We start from the raw sequence: 27,214 nt of genomic DNA on the forward strand, positions 1-27,214 counted from the left end.
AATTTGATAAATTGCACATATACTGTTTATTCTCAGTATTTTATTACATATTCAATTTCGTGCTACCTTTTTTATGTTCGCTATTATAGTTTTTCATGTCAAACACACCAATTTTCGTTTTGTTTTGCTACCATATATTTCTTGCTAAATTTATATTTAGTTAATTAAGTGCAACTCATAACAAATTTTAGTAGCCCACTTCTAATAAAAAAGTACTTTACGGTAATGTAACGTTGTAGTTCATGGTATTTTATTGATTTACTCTTCTATAATTTTCAAGTACTCAAGTTAGGATATTGTTTTATGCATGATAAGCTATGAGCAATAACACAGTCTTATACCTGGAAAACAATTTTAAGTACAAATTCAAATTACAAAATAGCGTGACCATATTTTGACATGTTTTTTACATCTTGTTACGAACATTTCTTATCCGTTAATTTATAATAAAATGGTATACATTTTGTACTCGTTAATTAATTGTATTACTTTCACCACCAAACGTCGGTATCTTAAAGGGATCTTTTCACGCTTTGGTAAATTGACAAAATTGAAAAAAGTTGTTTCAGATTCGCAAATTTTCGTTTTAGTTATGATATTTGTGAGGAAACAGTAATACTGAACATTTACCATGGTCTAATATAGCCATTATATGCATCTTTTGACGATTTTAAAACCTAAAAATTATAAAGCGTTGCAACGCGAAACGATTGAATAATTTGGAGAGTTCTGTTTTTGTCGTTAAATTTTGTGAAACTACGAAGATTGCTTATATAAGGTATAAAATACGTCAAGTATGTGTACTTGGCGGAATAGCTCAGTAGGCTAAAGCGTTTTTACTTCAGGACTCTGGCAGGATTCCAGGGGTCACTGGTTCGAAACCTGATCCGGAGAATGTTCTTTTCCTTTTTTTAATTTTATTATTGATTTTTTACTGGAGCTTTTACGATCCAATGTTTACATTTATCGATATAAAGCATTTAATGAATAAGTTAAAAAATGCTAAAATCTGTGAAAAGGCCCCTTTAACGCAAATTCGATAACAATAAAGAATGACATATACATCATTATAAAACTAAAAGTACCAAATTCACCCGTCCAACTGGCAATATCATTTCATTATACACCACACTTGTTTCGGTAACGTAGCTCTACTATTTTCTGAGAAAATGGTTGCTGAAGTTCATCTTCTCTAGGTAAGGTGGTATATTTTTGCATTATTAATAAATAATTCTTTAAAATGAATTTTTCATACAGAAACTTAAACACATCAAGCAACACATTAAATAATGTACTTTTTGGAATGTGAATAATAATACAAAAAAGTGGTAAATTAAAAAGCAGTCAGGAAAATGATCTCCCAGTAATTTTAACATAAAAATAAACCTGATTACCTAATAAACGGACGTTGCGTTTTAATTGGTACTCTTAACAAATAACGAACACTTACATTGCTATGCATTTATTTATTGAGATGTTTCGTAAAAATTCATGCATATAACGTTATTACTAAAGTTGTTTTATTTGCTTTAGCGGGCAGAAGTTGTGGCAGTGCCGCAGGTAGAAACCTGTCCAGGATGAGGAGTCTCGTGGAAGTAGTGGGCGAGGTTTTGCAGACTGAAATTATAGACAAGTGATCTGTATAGGGAATAAGAACACTCAAGAAACATTATTAGGACTGAAACATTTGCTGGTATTTAACCAATTTATGCCTAGTGGACTCTCCCATCCTTCTAAATGGGATCAATTTATTTCCAAAATTAGGTATGTCTAGTATATTTATTTCTATATTTAGAATATTTCTTACAGAAATACCTTTAAGCAAACAGCGCAGACCCTGATGATACGCCGCATTATGCGCCGTCTCATCTGGGTCTACGCTGTTTGCCAAGGCCTTTTTTCTAGACGCTAGGCATAAATGGGTTAATTAAGGTTAAGACCCTTTGTTGCATGTATCGCCTCAAGATAATTCAGTACCAAGATAAAACTAGTCATGATAAGGACACTTACCGTCGGTTTCTCAAAAGACATGATTAATGTTAAATAAGTGCGGTCGGTTTTCAGAACTGCATATCAAATATAAACTTTAGCCGTTTCAACGAGTTAAACATTTGGCTTAAAACCATTAACCAAGTTGGCAGATTCTCCATAAAATACTAAATCGACTGGTATGCCTAGAAACCAATGCAACGCACAAAGCGTGCATCAATGTTCAACTTGAAGATTTGCGACCATCAATCAAATCAAAGGAACTTAATATCGACATCCCAGAACAAATCTTATTGCACTCAACTAGTCTTCAATTTCACCGCAACAACCTATTTCATATTAAAAACGTCAAGTATTCAAGTGCGCAATAACCTATTTCATATACAAAACTTTAAGTATTCAAGTAGATTCTGTTAAATAAATCAAAACACTCACGCATGACATATTAAAGGACATCCGTATGAGAAGATGGTTCCGTCGGTGATCAGCTTGTGGCACTCTGCCTCGCAGGCCGCCTCAGTGGGGTCGCTGCCAAGGACGTCGATGAGCAACTGAACGTCACATTTCAACGTCGCCAGGTCAACTGATGGACATGAAGACGCCCATTAAATAAGTACAGAATACCGAATGATGCACGCGTAGATTTTCAAATGAATACATTGACTCGTTGCGTGCAGTTTCATTAGAAAAAATAAAAAAATCTTAAATATCCTTAATCTTCTTGGAATTACACAAATCTGATCTCAAATAGAGTGAACTTGACCTCTAAGCTTCCACAATAAGAAATCCGATAAACTATCAATTGCATGATAGGTCTAACTTTTCAATTGACTTTAACACTGGGGTGGCCATGAATCAAACCATAAGACAAATTTATAATAAATTACTAGCAACTACAATACAGAAGTCGCAAAAATCCCATGCATTGGTGATCCACTTACAAGAATTTCCAATATGGAGTCCCAGATTTTCTATAAATCTTTCCTGTGGAGCGCATAGCACTACGGGGATGACACAAAGGACTAGAAGCTTAAACATTGTTTAATTTTGGATGCTGAAAATAAAAGTACTATAAAATTAACCCATTTATGCCTAGTGGACTCTCCCATCCTTCTTAATTGGCTCAATTTATTTCCAAAATAAGGGATGTCTAGTATATTTTTTCTATATTTAGAATTTTTCTTACAGAAATTACTTTAAGCAAACAGCGCAGACCCTGATGAGACGCCGCATCATGCGGCGTCTCATCTGGGTATACGCTGTTTGCCAATGCATTTTTTCTAGACGCTAGGCATAAATGGGTTAAACATTGTTTAATTTTGGATGCTGAAAATGAAAGTAATATATAAAGATCATAGACGCTAAGCTACTTATATTTTTTGAATATGTTCGAGAACAAAAACAAACGAACACTACCATAGTCATAGTCCATGGTGCATTAATCAATATCTCGTCTCCTCCTTTTCACGTACAGAGATTTGTGGTTATTAACGTTCATTAGTTTCAACATTTGTTGTAAGTTACAACTTGTAGCGTACACACAGTCTGGTATAAAATAAATTTTTGACAAAAACAGACACACATATACATGTATTCAGACAAACATTGCCACCAACTCCGACGTGAAGCCTTAAACAAGTCAACCAGCCAGTGTTTAATGTATTTGAACTGTCCTCGCAGAAAAGTAAAGTTGTACATTGAAGTTTACTATTCATAGCTTTATATTGCTTGTTGAATGTATTCAATAATACTTATTATATATTGCACATTTCGACGTTACTACAACGCATTATTTGGATTCACTCACCTTTAATTATGCTCTGAAATGGACAATCGATGTAACTGCTCTGCCAATGCGGTGATAACGGCCCCTTTTATATCATTACTTGACTTACACGTTTGCAATCTGAAGGTCAGTTGCGGATGAACAACCATTGGTTTTCACGTTTACAATGCATGGACACATACCATTTGTTTGCGATGTTTCGTCATCTGATAATATTTCACAGTATGTGCTAGCCTAAGCAATGACACACAGCGGACTTAAAATCTGCAATACTAAAAATAGTTTTTCATTCAACTATATACATGTACCAGAACTCTTGACACGTTATTAACTAATTGTTTTCTATTTAAGGTAAATATAGAATAGCTAAGCAATTACACAAAGACCTGCCGGCTGGATAGAAGATATATTAATTACAAGATATGTCGATTATATAATAAAACAACTGCCTGTAACTTGAAAAAAATAACGCACCCACTTAATTAAATTGGTCGGAGTTCGTAGAATATAGTTCGGATAAATGGTTCCCTAGCACATCTGCTTGTTAATCTTAAGACTCAATAATTTAAATCGTTATCACCCCCGGAAACCCGACATGCTGTGAGAAGTTGGGCATGCTAGGAGATGTAGCCGATATACTTCAAAGAATTTCGGTAGGGTAAGTAAATTCAGTTCAATCATATCATTTTTTCATCAACACGTTGTATGTAAAGTCGAATTTTTCCACCAATACGAACTGTTTTAAGTAACCCTGGCGGATATGTTACTCGGGAACATTGGTTAATATAATTGTCGGTGAAAAAACGCAACATTTGTAGCAGTTTTTAATTTATCGAAATTGCAAGGAGATGGTAAATGATAAACACGAAAAGTAACTGCCAAATGTAGTGTAGACAGAATGGAAGCTTACCATGCAAGTAGCAGAGTGCTTACTAATATAAAAAAAAATCAATTTACCGCAGATACTTGAGCATACAAGTAATATGAGAACATAACCTTTAAGTACAAACGCTCTGGCGCTGGCAATCCTCTGAAAATAAAAGGTGCACGCACAAACTGTATTGATGTCAGAGATGAGTTCAAAACTGTTCTATCTATCAAGCCTTTTCATTAGAGAAAAAATTGTTTCATGCTGAACACGCAGTAAAACAGTGTTACAAAGATGCGGTAATGTTTCCAATGTTCTGGTGGTATGCTCAAATCAGCCAATCGACTTAATGAAGTGTATTCACTCGTGTCTAGCCGCGGGAAATTTAATTTGAATTTTATTGGACACTTATACATGTCAGGTAAGGTCAAAAGTGACGTTAAACAGCTATGCCGAAAAATAGTAGCATTATACACTTATTTCATGGATGCGCGGTGAACAGTCAAAACTGTTTCCCAAGGTATCAGGTATGACTTTGGTACTGTTGCCCGAGGCCGATAGGCCGAGGGCAACAGTTCCAAATGTCAGCCCTGATACCGAGGGACAACAGTTAAGACTGTTCACCAAGCATCCACGAAATAAGTGTTTTATTACCTGATCAAATTTCCAACATAGAAATAACAGCAAACTAAATTTTTATTTACACACAAAAGTAATCGATAAAATAAATAATTTTCACTGTTTAACTGTAAAATGACGTCATTTTTTCGACGAAATGACGTCATTATTCCAGCGGGCAACAGTTCAAACTGTTGACCGGTCAACAGTTCGATATACACCGGTAACAGTTGAAAACATTGTAAATTTCTTTTTCGACGAGGAAATAGCAAAAAATAATCAATTATCATTTATATAAGACATCAGGTAATAATAGTTCGTAGAAAAAAAAATGTGCAATGTTTTAAACTGTTACTGGTGAATATCGAACTGTTGACCGGTCAACAGTTTAACTGTTGCCTGCTGGAATAATGACGTCATTTCGTCGAAAAAATGACGTCATTTTACAGTTTAACAGTCAAAATTATTTATTTTATCGATTACTGTTGTGTGTAAATTAAACTTTAGTTTGCTGTTATTTCTATGTTAGAAATTTGATCAGGTAATAAAACACTTATTTCGTGGATGCTTGGTGAACAGTCAAAACTGTTGTCCCTCGGTATCAGGGCTGACATTTGGAACTGTTGCCCTCGGCCGATACAGTGCCAAAGTCATCCCTGAAACCTTGGGAAACAGTTTTAACTGTTCACCGCGCATCCATGAAATAAGTGTATAATGTCTCCAATAAACAGCGTAACGACCTCTCAACGGCCTTGGCGACCCCCTTTTAACCTTATGTTGAGGTAAATATATCAGACACACAGGTGGTTAGCGTGTGGCTATGATATTAATTAGTGAAAACATCATTTTGAATGATAAATAATCATATTATAACGAAAAATTAACTTTTCTGAAAAAAAATATTTCACTATCAAATATATATATAACAAGGTATGCAACTCAAAATCACCCCAAAACGGGGTGCATCGCTTTGAACAGCCATATCTTCATCAATTGTGCAGCGATTTTCACGATCTCGGTCTTATTCAACGCAGAAATGAATTTCCTTTCTGGAAATGTATATGTCTTGCAATATTTTTACAAATGCTGGGTCAACTTTTAAGAAATAACACGATACACAACACGCATGACCCAGTTGACAGTGATCATGTATTCTTTATGAATGAAATCTCCAGTTGTAAAGACACACCTCCGCATTGGACCAATGAAATCACTCGTATGTTTAAAATGTCAGTTAGTTGAAATGTATGTAAACAAAGGTTTCAAACGGCGCTGGACAGTTAGTCTTGATGCAGAATGTAACGACAAGAACGGTAATAATGTTTTTTCATACGTTTTATTGAATTATGGTATCGAACTACATGAACTTTGTAGGGAAGTTGCCCTTTACTCCGTGAAGATTTCAGTCTTAAAGACAGCATGATCACTGTCAACTGGGTCATGCGTGTTGTGTATCGTGTTATTTCTTAAAAGTTGACCCAGCATTTGTAAAAATATTGCAAGACATATACATTTCCAGAAAGGAAATTCATTTCTGCGTTGAATAAGACCGAGATCGTGAAAATCGCTGCTAAATTGATGAAGATATGGCTGTTCAAAGCGATGCACCCCGTTTTGGGCTGATTTTGAGTTGCATACCTTGTTATATATATATTTGATAGTGAAATATTGTTTTTCAGAAAAGTTAATTTTTCGTTATAATATGATTATTTATCATTCAAAATGATGTTTTCACTAATTAATATCATAGCCACACGCTAACCACCTGTGATCAGACATAGACCCCATTACAATACGTACGAAACCACTACATAAAACATATTGCTTTCAGCTGTGATCAATGACTTGGGACGGTCACCATAATCATTCGGGTTTTAAATACCAAAGTACGAGCCTCAGGAAAAAACTGACGCCAGGTAATACGCAACATACGAATATCATGTACCCTATATAAAAAGAATAGTTCGATTGTCAGGAAAAAAGTACGAGTATCACGAAAAAGCATGAGGTTCGGAAAAAGAACGAGTGTCATTAAATCGTATTAATATAAGGAAATAGTTCGAGTATCAGAAACTTGTGTGAGCGTGAGGAAAAACGTCGATAGTTCGAAAACATTACGTTTGTCCTGAAATATTACGAACGTCTGACAATAGACCAGTACGTTCGTCATTATCAGTATAAGTATTGGCGTAGTCACCTTTTTGTTGTAAATGAGGTTATACATACTTAATTAGCAGGCAAAAAAGACAACTAGACGATCTGAATCCAGGACGAATATCGCCACTGTCACTGTGTCTGTCTGAAAATGAGTGCAACATGATTCATGCAAACTGATTCCTTATTTCACTCCGATACATCACGAACTAGGTTGATGCAAATTGTCTCGTGCCATATCTATTGACTTAAATACTAGTAGATAATATTTTAAAATTGACGTTTTCCTTGTACGAACCATATGAGTCATGTTTTGAGAAAACTGGGCTCAATGCATGTGCGTAAAGTGTCATCCCAGATAAGCCTGTGCAGTCCGCACAGGCTAATCAGGGACGACACTTTCCGCTTTTATGGTATTTTAAGTTTCAATGAAGTCCCTCCTTATCGAAAATCTCGTTTAGGCGGAAAGTGTCGTCCCTGATTAGCCTGTGCGGACTGCACAGGATAATCTGGGACGACACTTTACGCACATGCATTAAGCCCAGTTTTCTCAGAACGCGACTCATATACTCCTGCTTAGTGCCTGATCATGTTTTATGTACGAAGAGTCTTTACTTGTTTCCCATCATTTGATATGAAATGACGTTTCCCTGTTTTCTTGAAAAGGTTCTCAGGTAACCTCAAGTTATTATGCTGCAAAAATTAAATCACGTTTTATTACATTAAATTATTCTTGTAGTATTACTATGAAACTGAACGAATTTTTTATTTTCATTTGTGTTAACGTTTATTAGAATAAGTGTGTTTACTCCACTTTTTCTTCCGTACTTCTCTTATTATCTCTTCTACTTTAAAGCGTATAATATATTAAAATGAAAATGCGTCTACTTTTTTTGAATATGAACTTTTTCAATAGGTGACACCCAGTCTTGATCTTAAACGAGTACTTTAATTACAGGTGAAAAAATCTCGTTTAGAGACCGCTAAGATACCGCATTTTCACTGCCCTGAAAAATTACATGGAATGTCATACAGATTGACTGACATTCTGACGTTTGATACTGTTTCTTTAATTTTAATTTTTTTGGTTGATTTGTAATTTTAGATGCAAGTATTTTTTATTAAATCAATCAAGAATGCAATCGTTGCTAATTTTAATGTGTACTTTCCATCAAACGGCCGTTCTAAAGCGATGATCTTCGTCTAAGAAAAATTGGACAAAAGAATGAATTACTCGCTCAATTTTAGCAATAAAATCAGCGTACATTGTCTTTTTCTGAGCTTTACACATCCGCTTTTTAATACTTATGCCTTTGAAATATGTGGCAAATAGACGTGTGTCAATCGTAAATGGCGAAATTTAGGTCACTGTGCGAAAGCAATAAACCTTTAATATAAAAAAATCAACAAAAACAATTGCTTGCCAATTTAGCTATATGCACATATTTTACATTTAAAGGGGCCTTTTCACAGATTTTGGCATGTTTTGAAGTTTGTCATTAAATGCTTTCTATTGATAAATGTAAACATTTGCTCTAAAAAGCTCCAGTAAAAAATGAAAAATAAAATTAAAAAAAGAAAATAAGTAACCCTCAACAGGGCTCGAACCACTAACCACTGGAGTCCTGGCGTAAAAAGTCTCCGACTTAGACCCCTCGACCATTCTTCCTCATACAACATTTGATGTATTGTATTTTATATACAAGATAAGTATTGATGCAAAGCATCAAAGGGCGACGGGAATTTCAGTGTAAAAGGCACTCAATGAAGTTACATGGAACGATTTTTTTCTACTGTAAATATTAATATATTGGCCAATTATTTTAAACAAAACAGAAAAAATATTCTGGTATAACCATTATCTATGATTTTGTGTTATAACCCCCAAATAACCATTATCTTTGATGTTGTGTTATAACCCCCAAATACCCATTATCTATGATTTTGTGTTGTAACCCCCAAATATTTCATAGTTCATTTTATTTACATTGGTTTCCTTTTTTTTTTACTGGCATCCGTGTGCAGTTTTCATTAATGGAACAGAACTGTGTAGGTTTTAAAAAATCTGCTTCATCTTGTAAGCGTAATTTCATATTTTTCTCAAATTCAAGGGGAGATGATTCTGAACTTATTATTACGTTGCTCATTTACGATAGGGGTTGAGTACTCAATGATATGAAAACACTGTAAAAGTTTTAATGTGTTTACGAACCCCCCCCTTCCCTCTCACACATATATTTCATGGGCATAATAAAAACAAAAAATGGTTACAATAAAACAGCATAGTTATTTAAACTAAAATGTCTACATCAAAACAAAAAGTTAACATAGAACACAAATAAAATAATTTGATTCTTCTGAGGCTCGAACCTTGGGCCTCTCACATGTGAAGCGAGCGTGTAACCACTACACTTCGGAACGCTTGAAAAATCACCTTCTTACTCAGATATTAATAAGCTGTTAATAGTCGGTTTAAATGTAAACCCGGAAGTTTGAACGCTGGATAGTGAGCGGGGTTAAAGGTCCATACCAAAGGGTCCATACAACTGGCAAGATACGGGTCAGGCCTGCGGCCTTCTATATGTGGTTCTTAAAAAAAAGCTGTAGGAGGACTTGATAGTAATGAGACTGGGGTGCTGTGATGGTGCTCCTCATTGATAAGCGGCTGCTTCCTTTACCAAGACTCATTATTACAATTAATAATACGTGTCGCGCTTCGCGCTCTTTAGCGCCTTTATTAGTAACTAGGTGGTTGCTAGGATAGTGGAACAAAGAAGTTTTGTTTACTCATAGTTATGAGTAAATTTATTATTTTCTATTCTCAAAATACTATTAAATACTCATCATCATTATCATCCATATCATCATCATCCTTTCAACATCATTATCATTATCATACAAATAATAACCCAAAGACAAATAGGAGTGAGTGCATGTATTTGACAGGACATTCGACATTTTAATGCAGAAAACAATTCTTCTGACGCTCGTATGTGTTCCATGAGCCACAGCTCAGTTGAGGAGTCTCGAGACGACTGTAAACGGTGTAATCTCTTTGTTCAGATGTCTAAAGAACTGAAACGATACTATTTAAATGACGTAGGGCATGTAATTATAAATACTTAACGTGCACATGTGTGGCATGTAAAAAAGTGCAATCAAAACAATTCGACGGCAAGTATATACCGGTACCTAAAATCAATAGTTACTGTTTGACTAATCTGATCCCCGCCGATGCCCAAAGTGCACACAGGACGCACCCAATGCCCATCGATCACGTTAAGTTGCTAAAATATTATAAATGTACAAATGTGAAACATTAATTTGTTTAAAGAAGCTGCTATTATCTGCAAGATTCATCCACCACCACCAATCAAGAGAAGTGTACATGACTTCACGTACACCCCATACAATAATCGGTAGTAATAAACGATTCATGTAAAACCGCGAGCGGGATACGCAACCCTACTGCCATTTTTCATTTCTTTCTTTATTTCTTTTAATGGCAGGGGGACGTATGAGGACCCATGGCTCAAGACCGGTGTCTAGGTGCCTGAATCTCCTCCCGAAACCTCTAATTTAAGAGAAATAAACAAATAAGCAGCTATTATTTACTTTAAAAATTAAGTATTCTTTAGTAAAACATGTAAATAAACGTTATTAATTTCATTGCGAAAATTAACATAACAAACAAACATCAAAAGCATCCCGTACACATCCCGGACATCAACAAGCAACAAACAAATCACTCAAGACATATAATCCATAAACATTTAAAAATAATGTTGATAAATCATAAGTATTCCGTTGTTATATCTATATCTATATATATAATAAAAGTAAAAACACGTGTCTGGGATTTTAAATATATATTGATTTAGCCAACGCGTTTCGCATAGCTCATCAGGGCATAATACAATATATTACAACGTCAAAATGTCATGAATTTTCCTTGTGTATTTATTCATGTATATTTGTGATTTATTTACACAGACATTCGCCAACTCTGTTTTCAAAGGTGCCAAATTTTCTTTTGATCGTTTTCGCCATGCATTGTTGAGAGACTTGCGGAAGATGGATGTTCAACAGCTGTATCTTCATCTAGGCTCAAATGACATTCTTACGAATGAAGCGGTGTTTTACCGGTACATATACAATTATAAAAAAAGCTTTGATATTTAAATTTAATGTAGTTGTTTCCCATAACTATATAAATTTGCAAAACTAACATTTTACATGGTTTATTCCTCAATGAGTCATGGAAACTTGCAATCATTTTAGAAGTGTTATCTAGTTTCTTATTTATAAATAAAGCATTTCACAATATTTTCTATTATCCATGTTAATTTGACATTTTATGCTCCCCCAAAAAATTTCGGGGGGAGCATATAGTCGCCGCTTCGTCAGTCCGTCTGTCCGTCCGTGAACAATTTTTGTCCGGGCTATTTCTCAGCAACTAAAGGCCGGAATTCAATGAAACTTAATGGGAAGCTTCACTATTAAGAGGAAATGTTCATATTATCAGCGGGTTCTGGTCGGATGATTTGTCACAGAGTTATGGCCCTTTTAAATTTTCTATTAACTGTACATATACTGTAGTGCAATTCTTGTCAGGGCTATTTCTCAGCAATTAATGACCGGAATTTAATGAAACTTTATGGGAAGATTTACTACCAAGAGGAGATGTGCATATAATCAGCGGGTTCTGGTCGGATGATTTTTCACAGAGTTATGGCCCTTTGAAATTTTCCATTTACTGTACATAAAGTGCAATTCTTGTCCGGGCTATTTCTCAGCAACTAATGACTGGAGTTCAATGAAACTTTATGGGAAGCATCACTACCAAGAGGAGATGTGCATATTATCAGCGGGTTCTGGTCGGATGATTTTTCACAGAGTTATGGCCCTTTGAAATTTTCCATTGTACATATAGAGCAATTCTTGTCCGGGCTATTTCTCAGCAACTTATTACGGGAATTCAATGAAACTTTATGGGAAGCTTCACTACCAACAGGAGATGTGCATATTATCAGCCGGTTCTCGTCGGATGATTTTCCACAGAGTTATGGCCATTTGAAATTTTCCATTGTACATATAGTGCAATTCTTGTCCGAGCTATTTCTCAGCAACTTATTACATGAATTCAATGAAATTTTATGAGAAGCTTCACTACCAACAGGAGATGTGCATATTATAAGCCGGTTATGGTCGGATGATTTTTCACAGAGTTATGGCCCTTTGAAATTTTCTATAAACTGTACATATAGTGCAATTCTTGTCCGGGCTATTTCTCCCCAACTACTGACTGGAATACAATGAAGCTTTATGGGAAGCTTAACTACCTTGAGGAGATGCGCATGTTATAAGTGGGTTCTGGTTAGATGATTTATTTACAGAGTTATGGCCCTTTGAAATTTTTAAGTTACTAAACCATCCATTGTATTATTTTGTCCAAAGTTATGCCCCTCAAGACGTTTCCTTTTATCTGAATATATAGTGCAATATTGTGACAAAAAAACCTTTGTGGAGCATCACCCGTCTCAAACGGTTTCTTGTTTCATTATTTCCTGTCTACAATTAATTTTACATGAAATAGCAAATGTTTTATTTATGCGCATAATATTAACAATATAATTATACATATTTGTTTATGTAACTATTTTGATAGGTAAGTCAGTCTGCAAAGAAAAAGAACACATTTGTATATATTTTACTCCACATTTTTTATGCCCCCTTTCGAAGAAAAGTGGGTATATAGTTTTCGCACTGTCTGTCTGTCTGTCACACTTTTCTTGTCCGCTCTCTAATTCAAATAGTTTTCATCTGATCTTTACCAAACTTCAGAAGTTGTATCTAGGCAATATCTAGGTCAAGCTCGAATATGGGCCATGCCGGGTCAAAAACTAGACCATGGGGTCACTTAGTGCATTTTAAGGTTTAAGCATGGTGTCTGCTCTCTAATTGAAGTAGTTTTCATCTGATCTTTACCAAACTTGGTCAGAAGTTGTATCAAGACAACATCTAGGTCATGTTCGAATATGGGTCATGCCGGGTCAAAAACTAGGTCACAGGGTCACTTAGTGCATTTCAAGGATTAAGTATGGTGTCCGCTCTCTAGTTTGGGACTTATTTTGCATTTCTAAATTAACGTTTTTTATGCCGCTGAAGGAGGGCATATAGTGATCGCACTGTCCTTCTGTCTGTTTATCTGATGTCTGTCTGTCCGTCCGTCACACTTTGTGTTTAGGTTTCGAAAAATGCTCATAACTTCTTTTGTCGCTTCAGATGTAACATTCATATTTGATATGCATGTGTACATGGACAAGGCCTTTCCATACGCACACACATTTTTACCCCATGACCTTGACCTTAGGGTCCGTGTTTAGGGTTCAAAAAATGCATTTAGATTTCGAAAAATGCTCATAATTTCTATCAAAGCATTTATTGGGGGCATACGTCATCCTATGGAGACAGATCTTGTTTAACAATTTAATTGAAAATAATAGGTTGTCAACATGAAGTGTATATATGCAAAATCACATTCCCAGTGACTACAACTCTTTAATTGTTGACTGTATTTTAGCTGGACTATTATATATGAAATATATATAGTGGAGCTATCCTACTCACCCCGGCGTTGGCGTTTCCGTGAGCGTGCAAATGTTAAAGTTTGCGTACTACTTCAAATATTTTCAATGTCCATTGACATATTGCTTTCATATTTTGCATACTTGTTTACCAACATGATCCCAACCTATAAACAAGAGCAAACCACTGTATCAAGCATTTTGACAGAATTATTGCCCCTTTTATACTTAGAATATGCATATTATTGATAAATCTATGTTAAATTGTGCATACTACCCCAAATATTTCCTATGTCCTTTAACATATTGCTTTGTTATATTGCATACTTGTTTACCAACATGACCTTTAACCTACAAACAAGAGCAGACCACTTAATCAAGCATTTTGATAGAATTACGGCCCCTTTTATACTCAGAATATGCATATTATTGATAAATCTATGTTAAAGTTTGCGTACTACCCCAAATATTTCCTATGTCCTTTGACATATTGCTATTATATTTTGCATACTTGTTTACCAACATGACCCCAACCTATAAACAAGATTAGACCACTGAATCAAGCATTTTGATAGAATTATGGCCCCTTTTTTACTTTGAGAATTGGACATTTTGCTTAAATTCACATAACTTCTTTATTTATGATAAGATTTTATTAATACTTTGACAAAACAACACTTACCTGAATACCACAATGGATTCCACCCGTGCAATACCAGTGCTCCAGCAAGGCCTAAATCGAAGGGCGCCACGCCCTGCCCTCCCGAACCTCCGCCCTGACCTTCCTAGGGTTCCCCCCTGCCCTTAAAAAAATTAAAAAAAAATTTTTTTTTTTTTTTACATATGATGATTAATAAATCTCTTATTAAAATACATTGTAATTAATTTATTCCTCATTGTAGTAATTAAATTTGAATTGTTTTATGACAATGGGAATAATTTATTCTTACAATTATTGATAACACATAAATTAACATGCATGAGGAAGCATTCTAGAAACGCCCGCGCGCTCGAAAGTGCCCTTTTGACAAAATACTGCGCGTCCAAAGTACCTTTTGACAAAAAATCCCCCTGCCCTTTTCAAATCCTAGCTGCAGCACTGCAATACCCCACGCCCCAACCCAGATCCCTGCCCCCCCCCCCCAAATTTTTTGTTTTCCTTTTTTTATTTTTGAAAGATCGTCAGATCGTCTAATAAATGACCACACCCCACGTTATACCCCCCTCTCAACCCCCCTACCCCCTCCCCAAATTTTTATTTGTTTTCCTTTTTTTATTTTTGAAAGATCATCTAATAAATTATTGAATATGAACAATTTCCCCATGATGGCTTACGTAATACTGTCAAGCACTCGAATAGTCGAGCGCGCTGTCCTCTGACAGCTCTTGTTATCTATTTTTATTAATGAAAATGATTGTATTGAAATAATTTCAGAGATGTAGCTGACTTGTGCGATTGGGTGCATCAGGTCAGTCCAGACACTGAGGTTGTCTTTTGCAAAGTTTTCTGAATAAAATACATTGAATTTAGTGGTGTGATAAAAATAGAAAATGCCCAGAGCCAGTAGCACTTACACTTGCAGTGTGATATAAGAAATGGCAAAAATATTTTGAACCTTCTCCCATAACAGATATCTCCCTGTTAGCTAACAAACGTTTTTTTGACTGATAGTTCAGTCACATAAATGTGAGGGGACTGTCAGGATGTTTTTTTTTAAATAATAATTATTAAGTGATAAGAAAATATTGAAATTGTGTTCATTGTTATTTGAACTAACTTTAAGAAAGTATTGAAATTGTGTACATTGTTATTTGAACTAACTTGCCTACATTATGTGCATTTCAAGGATTAAGTATGGTGTCCGCTCTCTAGTTTGGGACTTATTTTGCATTTCTGGATTAACTTTTTTTATGCCGCCGAAGGAGGGCATATAGTGATCGAACTGTCCTTCTGTTTGTCTGATGTCTGTCTGTCCTTCACACTTTGTGTTTAGGTTTCGAAAAATGCTCATAACTTCTTTTGTCGCTTCAGATGTAACATTCATATTTGATATGCATGTGTATATGGACAAGGCCTTTCCATACCCACACAAATTTTTACCCCATGACCTTGACCTTAGGGTCTGCGTTTAGGGTTCGAAAAATGCTCATAATTTCTATCAAAGCATTTATTGGGGGCATACGTCATCCTATGGAGACAGCTCTTGTTTAACAATTTAATTGAAAATAATATATATGTTTTCTTATCTAAGTTAATGTCAAAGTTCTTGTTTAGTAGGTATTTATTGGTTAAAATGATGAAAAATAAATGTTAAATATATTTTTATGTTTCACAAAGTTTTATATTTAAAGGAGGCGCACAATCGGTGTCCAGAATGCAGGGTTGTTTGCTCCAACGAAGACGCTTTGCTGAGCCGTTTCTGCAGTCGCCACATCAAGCAACCAGAGACTGGAAAAGAGAGTAAAATTAAGCTGATAGGCTCACCAATGGTATGACTTTAAATCACTAACTTGTGTATGCTTGACAAGCATTTTATGTACAAATAAAGTAACAAAAAAAGGAGGTCAACACATGCACTTTCCCATATAATGCTTTCTGTATCTTTTAGCAACTAATGACACGATTTTGTGTTGACATACTCAATATGATAGTTATAGCCCTATATAACTGGTATGTTCATTTTAGTTAATCTTTCTATTTTATTAAACCTGTTTGTTTTAGCTAGATTGCTTGAAAAACACAACCAGGATTATTTTTATGCCCCCGGATCGAAAGATCGGGGGTATATTGTTTTTGGCCTGTCTGTCATTGTATGTGTCCATGTGTGTGTGTGTGTGTGTGTCCCAAAACTTTAACCAAAACTTTAACCTTCATCATAACTTTTGCAATATTGAACATAGCAACTTGATTTTTGGCATGCATGTGTATCTCATGGAGCTGCACATTTTGAGTGGTGAAAGGTCAAAGTCAAGGTCATCCTTCAAGGTCAAAGGTCAAAAAAAAAATTCAAAAACTTTAACCAAAACTTTAACCTTCTTCATAACTTTTGCAATATTGAACGTAGCAACTTGATATTTGGCATGCATGTGTATCTCATGAAACTGCACATTTTGAGTGGTGAAAGATCAAGGTCATCCTTAAAGGTCAAAGGTAAAAAAAATAATCAAAGTGGCGCATTAGGGGGCATTGTGTTTCTGACAACCACATTTCTTGTTAGCATTGTCTTACCCCTGTTACATGCAATGTACATGTGGCTTATTAAATTGGAAACCCTGGTTTGCATGAGAATATTTTGCAAAACATAGTTGAAAAAACATACATGTAAACAAACTTAGTCATTACTGTTAGTATAATGAGCACCTCTATTTCTGAATATTTTGATTGGATGGTTATGGGACTTTATGCGTGTGTCACATTTATGTATGTGAAAGTGTGTAATTAGACAAAAGAATTTATATTTTTTTATTTTTTGGGTAACAATCACTTATTTTAGAGTTATTTATAAGTAAATCTTACAGATTGCATCTGCTAATCATGAACTCAACGAAGTCAGCTCAAGGAAGTGGAAGGCATGCTTGGAAAATAGAAGTTTCCATTATGAAGGCAAATTTTAGTACATTTCAAATTTGTAATCAAATGAAGTGACAAGATCTTGAATGAAAATTTGATTGAACATTTGTTATCTGTCAAGAGAAACAGTTTGAAGCGAATGAATTAAGTATTGCCTATTGTCTATAAGTTAATTGTGTGACCTGAACCCTGTGAGGGATATTAATTATTTTTATACGCCGGTTTTCAAAAAACGGGACGTATTATAGTTTCACCCTTGGCGGCATCCATAACAGTGTCCACTCTCTAATTCAAATAGTTTTCATCCGATCTTCACCAAACTTGGTCAGAAGTTGTATCTAGACAATATCTAGGTCAAGTTTGAATATGGGTCATGCCAGGTCAAAAACTAGGTCACGGGGTCACTTAGTGCATTTGAAGGATTTAGCATTGGTGGCTCTCTAATTGGAGTAGTTTTCATCTGATCTTTACCAAATTTGGTCATAAGTTGTGTGTAAATGATATATAGGTAAAGTTCAAATATGGGTTATGCCGGGTCAAAAACTAGGTCGCGAGGTCACTTAGAGCATTTCATGCATTTCGCATGGTGTCTGCTCTCTAATTGAAGTAGTTTTCATCCAATCTTCACAAACTTTGGTCAGAAGTTTTATCTAGACAATATCTAAGTCAAGTTCAATTATGGGTCATGCCGGGTCAAAAACAAGGTCAGGGGTTCACTTAGTACATTTCAAGGATTAAGCATGGTGTCTGCTCTCAAATTGAAGTAGTTATAATCCGATCTTCACCAAATTTGGTCAGAAATTGTGTCAAAATGTTATCTAGGTCAAGTTCAAATATGGGTCACGCCAGGTCAAAAACTAAGTCACGAGGTTACTGATCCATATTCAAACTTGACCTATACATCATCTAGATACAATTTGTGACCAAGTTTGGGTGAAGATCTGATGAAATTTTGGGACAGACTGACGGACTGACAAAGTGGTTCCTATATAGCCCCCATTACCAAAAAGATAGTATTACCAGCAGTTGGTTTCAATAAAAATTTCTTACCAGACAAGAGGTTTGATGCAAATTGTTGTGAGGGGAAACTGGAAAATATCTGAAACAAAAATAAAGTCTTATATAATTTGAAGCGCTATATTGTTAAGTCAAATTTTAATATTTGATAATCATAATACTGCTAGCTGTCTGATTACAGAGGAGTCTTCACAACATAATGCGTTAACAGTTTTCGTGCAATAAGCAAACAGGACAAAATCAACAACACGAGTATTTATAATATATTCAGAGACAAAGATGATCCATCCATGTCTTTGGAAATAAACAAAGGGCATTTAACAATTATTTTGGCCTCATTTTAGCCATGTTGATAAATATAATGGGTCATACTGCTTGGTGTGTTACAAGTGAAACAGCATCAAAACCAGTGCTTCAGCTTGGCATGAATGGAAGGGCGCAGCACCCTGCCATTCAAAGATTCCAACCTGTCAACCTTGGACACCCTTCATGCCCTTTGATGAAAATGCCGAGTTGGAAATAGGGAGTTACAGTTGTAAGATCGTACGCGAATATCATTTGCCATTTAAAAGGAATCATGATGTTCAAACTTAACCTTTGACCTAGAAGTTGGCAAAGGGTTTGTTTTTAGTTGGTCGCATTTTAGAATTTACAGAGCATATTTTGCAAATCAGTGTGTGCTTAGAAGCCTTAGCTACGGAAAGAACCGCAACTCAATTTGCTAAGAACGATCACCACTGCCTGTCTGCAACAGATGACAAATGATTCTGCTCTAGCAGTGAGTGTATATACCAGCTTGTAAGAAGACATTGGCCAGACTAGTGTTTATCATTAAAGTCTGTACGTATTTGTACCATTTTTGACCTCATCCAAGATATCATTGGGACAAATCTTCGGACAAAGTTTCATGATGATCAGACAATAAATGTGGCCACTAGAGTGTTAACAAGGTTTTACTATATAGCCATAAAAGAAAAAATGCAGAGCCCACTGGCAGCCATGTTTTTCAACCAATCAGCATCATGTTTGAACTCGTCCAAGATATTATTGGGATGAATCTTCTGACCATTTTTCATGAACATCGGAAATAAAAGTGGCCTCTAAAGTGTTAACAAGACTTTACTATAGCCATATAATGAAAAAAATGCCCCGCCCCCTGGAAGTCGTGTTTTCCAAGCAAATGTACCCATTTTCAAACTCTTTCAAGATATCATTGAGACCAATCTTCTGACCAAATTTCATGAAGCTTGACAATAAATGTGGCCTCAAAAGTGTTAACAAGGTTTTACTAAAGCCCTATAAGGAAAAATGCCCCGCCCCCTGGTGGCCATGTTTTTATAGCAACCATACCCATTTTCGAACTCATTCAAGACATCATTGGGACAAATCTTCTGACCAAGTTTCATAAAGATCAGACAATAAATGTGGCCTCTAGAATGTTAACAAGGTTTTACTATAGCCATAGAAGGAAAAATGCTCTGCCCCCTGGCAGCCATGTTTTTCAACCAATCAGCATCATTTTTAAACTCGTCCAAGATATTATTGGGATGAATCTTCTGACCATGTTTCATGAAGATCCGACAATAAATGTGGCCTCTAGGGTGTTAACAAGATTTTACTATAGCCATTTATAGCCATATTAGGAAAAATGCCCCGCCCCTTGGCAGCCATGTTTTTCAAGCAAACATAACCATTTTCAAACTCATCCAAGATATCATTGAGACCAATCTTCTGACCAAATTTCACGAAGATTGGACAATGCGGCCTCTAGAGTGTTCACACGGTTTTACTAAAGCCATATATAACCATATATGGACCATATATAAATAACCATATAAGGAAAAATGCCCCGCCCCCTGGTGGCCATGTTTTTAAAGCAACCAAAACCATTTTCAAAATCATCCAAGATATCATTGGAAAAATGTTCTGACCAAGTTTCATGAAAATCTGACAATAAATGTGGCCTCTAGAGTGATAACAAGGTTTACTATAACCATATAAGGAAAATGCCCCACCTCATAAATGCCATGTTTTTCAACCAACCGGCGTCATTTTAAAACTTGTCAAAGATATTATTGGGTTGAATCTTAAGTAATATGCATATAATAATGGAAAAAGGGCCATTATTATTACAAAATGCTTGATACAGTTGTCTGCTCTTCTTTATAGATTGGGGTCATGTTGGTAAATAAGTTTGCAAAATATGAAAGCAATATGTCAAGGGACGTTGAAAATATTTTAGGTGGTACGCCAACTTTAACATAGATTTATCAATAATATGAATATTCAAAATGGTAAAGGGGCCATAATTATTACAAAATGCTTGATAGAGTTGTCTGCTCTTGTTTATAGGTTGGGGTCATGTTGGTAAAGAAAAATGCAAAATATGAAAGCAATATGTCAAGGGACATTGAAAATATTTGAGGTATTAAACAAACTTAAACATTTGCTGCATTTTCTAAGTGGAAAAGGGGCCATAATTATTACAAAATGCTTGATAGAGTTGTCTGCTCTTGTTTATAGGTTGGGGTCATGTTTGTTAAGAAGTATGCAAAATATGAAAGAAATATGCCAAGGGACATTGAAAATATTTGGGGTAGTACGCAAACTTTTAACATTTGCATGCTCACACTAACGCCAATGCTAAGGCTAACGCAAACGCCGGGTGAGTAGAATTGCCCCACTATATAGATTTCATATATAATAGTCGAGCTAAAAAGGGTCTTTCTGTAAATCTTTAAGAGAACAAATTAAAAACTCAACAGGCCTTTTTTATTATTAAATATGCTTGTTTCCATATATAATTTAAGGCCCTAAAATCATTCAGGATATAACTTTGAACATTTTTTACAGAAATAAAATGATCTTAAAGTTCTCTGCAATGCAAAGTAATTTTTACACACTAGATATTAAAAAAAAAAAATTGTTAACTTGTCCATGCTATTCAGGCCGGCTGTGCTCTGCCTATGGAAAATCTTGATTATATATATTATATTATATATATATACCTGTTGTGACCCTTGAGATCCTTATGAAATGTTCATAATTCACTAATAACTGTATGTAAAAAAAATAGTATTACCAGATAATCGGGTTCAAAAGTTATTTCTTTCAAGACAGGATGGTTGGTGGGAAATGTCTTCCGACGAAACTGAAAAACATCTAAAACATAAAGAAAGTGACTTCTTGTATAATTTGAAGCACTATTCATTTTAATACAATTGTGTTTTGACAGCCATAGTTCTGCTGAGCCTAAAAATTAAAAGTAGGTCAACAAAACACAAAATGAAATCCAATGATTGCATCACCAAATCTTCAACATATCCAATTAATAAAACTATTTTTTATAAATAGACGGTTTTGATACATGGCACAACATCAGGGGTGTCAAATGTCCCAAATTTGAAATCCTAATGATAAAGTCTGGAGTCTGAGGCTGTAGGTCCCTTACAGGTAGAGCCCCCCAAAGCCATAGTTCATTGTTCTTTTTATAGTCTTAGTTGCTATTTCTGGTGAGTAAAATGCAAAATATTATAAGCCAGACCACCAGTAACACTCGATGTGTAATTGTCATTTTATATAAATGTTATAAAGAACATCGATAACAAGGGCTGTTTGTAAAACATGCATGCCCCCCATATGGGCTGTCCGTTGTAGTGGCAGCCATTATGTGAATACGTTCTTTGTCACTGTGACCTTGACCTTTGACCTAGTGACCTGAAAATCAATAGGGGTCATCTGCGAGTCATGATCAATGTACCTATGAAGTGTCATGATCCTAGGCAAAAGCATTCTTGAGTTATCATCCGGATTTTTTTTTACTGTTTCGGGTCACCGTGACCTTGACCTTTGACCTAGTGACCTGAAAATCAATATGGGTCATCTGCATGTCATGATAAATGTACCCATGAAGTTTCATGTTCCTAGGCGTAAGCGTTCTTGAGTTATCATCGGAAACCATTTAACTATTTCGGGTCATCGTGAATTTGACCTTTGACATAGTTACCTCAAAATTAATACGGGTCATCTGCGAGTCATGATCAATCTACCCATAAAGTTTCATGATCCTAGGCATATGTGTTCTTGAGTTATCATCCGGAAACCATTTTACTATTTCGGGTCACCGTGACCTTGACCTAGTGACCTCAAAATCAATAGGGGTCATCTGCAAGTCATGATCAATCTACCTATGAAGTTTCATGATCCTTGGCATATGCGTTCTTGACTCAAGTTGAGTTATCATCCAGAAACCATTTTACTATTTCGGGTCACCATGACCTAGAGCTTTTACCTAGTGACCTCTAAATGAATAGGGATCATCTGCGAGTCATGATCTATCTTCCTATGAAGTTTCATGATCCTAGGCCTAAGCCTTCTTGAGTTATCATCCGGAAACCACCTGGTGGACGGACCGACAGACCGACCAACCGACATGTGCAAAGCAATATACCCCCTCTTCTTTGAAGGGGGGCATAATAAATGTTAATCCACTAACCATACAGTAAAACAACTGTCCAAAAATATATCCAGATATGTCTTTTGCAAATGAAATAATATATGCACTTAGTTTGACAGCAGAAAATGGAAATTTAATGATGGGGGACATATGCTACATTTTGTACTATGTAAGATTTCTGGAAAGTAGCCAAGAGGTTAGGTCAGTTACCTTTTATGTCCGTGTCAGCTGATAACCAATCAGACAATAGTTAAACAAGGGACAAAATTGTCACAAAACCAGGTTTTCAATGTAGAAAAAAGTCTGATAGAGGGAGACAACTCAAACTGAATTGATTGTTTATAATTAACCCCCTTTGTTTCAAAATAAATATATTTTTAGTTGTGGCGACCTTGACCTTAGAGATATTGACGTAATTCTTAAGTGCGATACAACGTCCCACGATGGTGAACAAATATGCCAAATCATTTTTAAGTCTCACAATGCTCTTTTATGGCCATTTTTGACCTTTGAACTCAAAGTGTGACCTTGACCTTGGATATATTGACGGTATTCTTTTGAGCGACACACCGTCTAATGATGGTGAACAAATGTGCCAAATGATTTTAAATTCTCACCAAGAACCACAACGTTATGGCCCGGACAAGCTTGTTCCGTCCGCCCGCCAGCCGGCATTTGCCAATCTAATAACCCGTTTTTTTCTTTGGAAAACCTTGTTAAAAAGGCCAGGAAAAATCCATACTAAGCGCACATGCCCGGCATGCCAATGAAGCAATTACAATATTTGTTCACACCCCCTTAAAACAAATCATCGGATTTACACTGATCTAAAATTCAATCCTGAATGGCTCAAATCGGGATTTCCAAATAATCCGGACAATTAACACCCTTGCAACATGCATGGGTTGCTAAGTTACTAAATGTCCTACATATAACAAATTCAGAATTTGTGTACCATCCCACTCACATAAATAGCAATTGCAAGATGATGTCCATTACAAACCTGTTTGTTATCATTCTGACCTTTTTGTACTTCTATAGTTTTCAAATTTTAATGTGATTAAAGTGCAAACACCTGATTATAGAAGGTATACCTAAGATCATATTGCTTGCCATGAGTAATAATCCAACAGATTGGCTTTGTTTGTACGCCAATAGATAGAGCTTGCACATTCTTTTTCAATATGTGGTTATGGACAACTGTAAACATTACTTCATGTATTTTAAGGGGCCTTTGCATGTTTTGGTAAATTGACAAAATAAAACAAGAGCTGTCACCATTGGATGACTTATGCCCCCTATAAATGCTTGATAGATGTTATGAGCTTTTTTCGAAACCTAAACACATATTTTGAAACCTAAACGCGGACCCTAAGTTCAAGGTCACAGGGGTCAAAATTTGTGTGCGTATGGAAAGGCCTTGTCCATATACACATGCATACCAAATATGAAGGTTATATCTCAAGGGACATAGAAGTTATGAGCATTTTTCAATATCTAAACGCAGATTTCGAAACCTAAACGCGGACCCTAACTTCAAGGTCAAGGTCACAGGGGTAAAAATTTTTGTGCATATGGAAAGGCCTTGTTCATATACACATGCATACCAAATATGAAGGTTATATCTCAAGGGTCATAGAAGTTATGAGCATTTTTCAAAACCTAGACGCAGATTTCGAAACCTAAACGCGGACCCTAAGTTCAAGGTCACAGGGGTAACAATTTTTGTGCGTATGGAAAGGCCTTGTCCATATACACATGCATACCAAATATGAAGGTTATATCTCAAGGGACATAGAAGTTATGAGCATTTTTCAAAACCTAAAAGCAGATTTTGAAACCTAAACACGGCCCTGAAGTTCAAGGTCACAGGGGTAAAAATTTGTGTTCGTATGGAAAGGCTTTGTCCATATGCACATGCATACCAAATATGAAGGTTATATCTCAAGGGAAATAGAAGTTATGAGCATTTTTTGAAACCTAAACGCAAAGTGTGACAGAAATACGGACCGACAGACGGACAGTCTGATAACTATATGCCCCCTTTTCTTTGAAAGGGGGCATAAAAATTGTTTCAAACTTGCACATTTTTGTTGCAGTTATGATATTTGTGAGAAAACAGTTATACTTAACATTAACAACCTGAAAATGATAAATCGTTGCAAAGCAAAACAATTGAATAATTTGGAGTTCTGTTGTCGTTTTTTGTGACACTACGAGCTTTGCTTATAGAAACTAAAAGTATAAAATATTGTATGAGCATGGATGGCCGTCTTAGCTTTTACTCCAGAGGTCAGTGGTTCGAGCCCAGATGAGGATTACTTTTTCTTTTAATTTGTTCTTGTTTTTTAATTGAGCTTTTTAGATTTAATGTTTACATTTATAAATATAACGCATTTAATGACAAACTTCAATACATGCCATAATCTGTTATAAGGTCCCTTAAATACCAAGATGAGTATCAAGGAACCTGATTGAAACATTTTATTTTATTTCGGATATATACAGGACTGCTTATTGGAAACAAAAAGTTTTCTCGATTCTTGAATGACTTACAAAAATGTTTATCAAATCAAGTAGGTTCGTTTATTCTTAGTCTGTTGTCCCATCTCGCCAACAGTCAACCAGCTCCCTCCAGGCTTGTCAGTTCCAGGCGAGTCTCTCTAGCTGCCCCCATTTTGGCCCATCTGCTTAGAATCTGCATCCAGGTCACGGCGCCAGGTGTTACTGTATTTGAAATAAAGTAGGTTGGATGCCATTAAATGTGACTTTAAACACCATAATGACAGACAAAATAACAGGTTTATTTCCCTTCAATTAATAACAAGCAAATTCATTGAATTGATATCCCCCGCTAATTAGCTTCTGGACACAAAAAGGTTATATTTGACACTCGGGTAAAAAAGCATTTTTTTAGGTTCGAAGGGCCATAACTCCGTTATTAACAGAAAGTGTACAATGCTATTTGGCATGCATCATCCTCTTATCTATACATATACTCATACCAAGTTTCAATGAAATCCACCAAAGCACTTCCAAGATATGGCTCCCAACACAAAAGTGCCGGATGGACAGAAAGACAGGCGGACAAGGCCAAAACAATATCCCTCCGCCTATTGCAGGGTGATAATAACATGAATGTAAATTAAAGCCAGCACATATATGAATTAACTGCCTAGATGGGTGTATTAAATATAATTTAGGGCTGTACAATACTTACTGATACGTGAGCATATATTTACTTTTAGTAAATATAAATAAATGTAACAGTAATACTTACACACTTGTGACTGTGAGTTTATACATGTAACTAAACTTCCTTTATAATTTTATAACAGTTTTTTTTATTCCTGCCATAGTATTAAGAAGTCACTTGCTCAATAACACATTTAAGCATGAGCTGTTTTTTTAAATCTGCATACATAAGAAAACATCGAAAAAAACACAAGAGGAGCATGTATCCGAAAGTAAATTACGTCCGAAATCAGGCAAGTTAAGCATGCGCGAAATTCACCAAAACATCGATTAAATATGGTTTAAACAGAATCATATGTAAAACGTGAATGATAAATTAAACATTATCCAACAAAAGCATGCAGCTTTAACCAAAAAACAACAGCAAAAATCAGCAATATAGCGATGTTGTTGAATAACTCAGCGAACGCTAGCAAGAAGAGAATTTTCCAGGGGAAACAACTAAAAAAGTAATGCAAACGGATTTAAATGGCTCATGCACGAAAGTTTATAATATAGCAACAACACATGATTTAGCTATAGAATTAGAATGCGAAAGATTTTTTTAACTATTACTCGAAGATTCCTTAACTAAATAAAATATCAATAAAAGTTAAAACTTTGAGTTTGACCTACTTAGCAATCAATGGTCAAAACAACCTCGAAATAGCTTTTTCTTCATGTCAACAATACAATTGTTGAGTTAATGTTGACGTAATACTAATAATGATAATACTATCCATATTCTCTACCTAGAATATTCATCATATTAAAATATCTAATAAATGTAGTATATTTCTTTTCACGCTAACAATTCAAGATGGCTTACAATCGGTTTTGCTTGGGCATGCGCATTGCAAGCCTATTTGGTTTGGTCCCGCCTTTTTCTCCATATATGGTCATTTGAGCTTGTGGACGGCCGTGGACCATCCAC

At 35.5% G+C, this 27,214-nt stretch overlaps 2 protein-coding genes and 1 long non-coding RNA gene across 10 annotated transcripts; 1 reads left to right on the forward strand and 2 right to left on the reverse strand.

Moving 5' to 3' along the window:
• Positions 1-1,451: 1,451 nt before the first annotated feature.
• Positions 1,452-3,950, reverse strand: LOC127840855 (uncharacterized). Its single transcript, XM_052369290.1, has 4 exons — positions 3,797-3,950; positions 2,931-3,043; positions 2,425-2,572; positions 1,452-1,617 (listed from the first exon to the last, which is right to left on the reverse strand). The coding sequence occupies exons 2-4, from the start codon at positions 3,025-3,027 to the stop codon at positions 1,530-1,532; spliced, it is 333 nt and encodes a 110-aa protein (XP_052225250.1). The 5' UTR covers positions 3,028-3,043; positions 3,797-3,950; the 3' UTR covers positions 1,452-1,529.
• Positions 3,951-4,582: 632 nt separating this feature from the next.
• Positions 4,583-17,645, forward strand: LOC127840854 (uncharacterized). The gene is made up of 5 exons (XM_052369289.1): positions 4,583-5,064; positions 11,409-11,560; positions 15,438-15,471; positions 16,355-16,492; positions 17,522-17,645. The coding sequence occupies exons 2-5, from the start codon at positions 11,490-11,492 to the stop codon at positions 17,615-17,617; spliced, it is 339 nt and encodes a 112-aa protein (XP_052225249.1). The 5' UTR covers positions 4,583-5,064; positions 11,409-11,489; the 3' UTR covers positions 17,618-17,645.
• On the reverse strand, positions 10,336-27,214 carry LOC127840858 (uncharacterized). Of its 8 annotated transcripts, XR_008030599.1 has the most exons (8): positions 26,917-27,103; positions 25,603-25,773; positions 21,673-21,741; positions 18,624-18,672; positions 16,364-16,451; positions 14,685-14,805; positions 10,625-10,702; positions 10,336-10,490 (listed from the first exon to the last, which is right to left on the reverse strand). It is a non-coding gene; the product is annotated as an uncharacterized LOC127840858 (long non-coding RNA). The 8 variants fall into 8 exon arrangements; XR_008030595.1 differs by lacking the exon at positions 10,625-10,702; XR_008030598.1 differs by having other exon boundaries at positions 10,336-10,702.

Source organism: Dreissena polymorpha, chromosome 8, assembly GCF_020536995.1.
Source record: "Dreissena polymorpha isolate Duluth1 chromosome 8, UMN_Dpol_1.0, whole genome shotgun sequence".
Classification (NCBI taxonomy): domain Eukaryota; kingdom Metazoa; phylum Mollusca; class Bivalvia; order Myida; family Dreissenidae; genus Dreissena; species Dreissena polymorpha.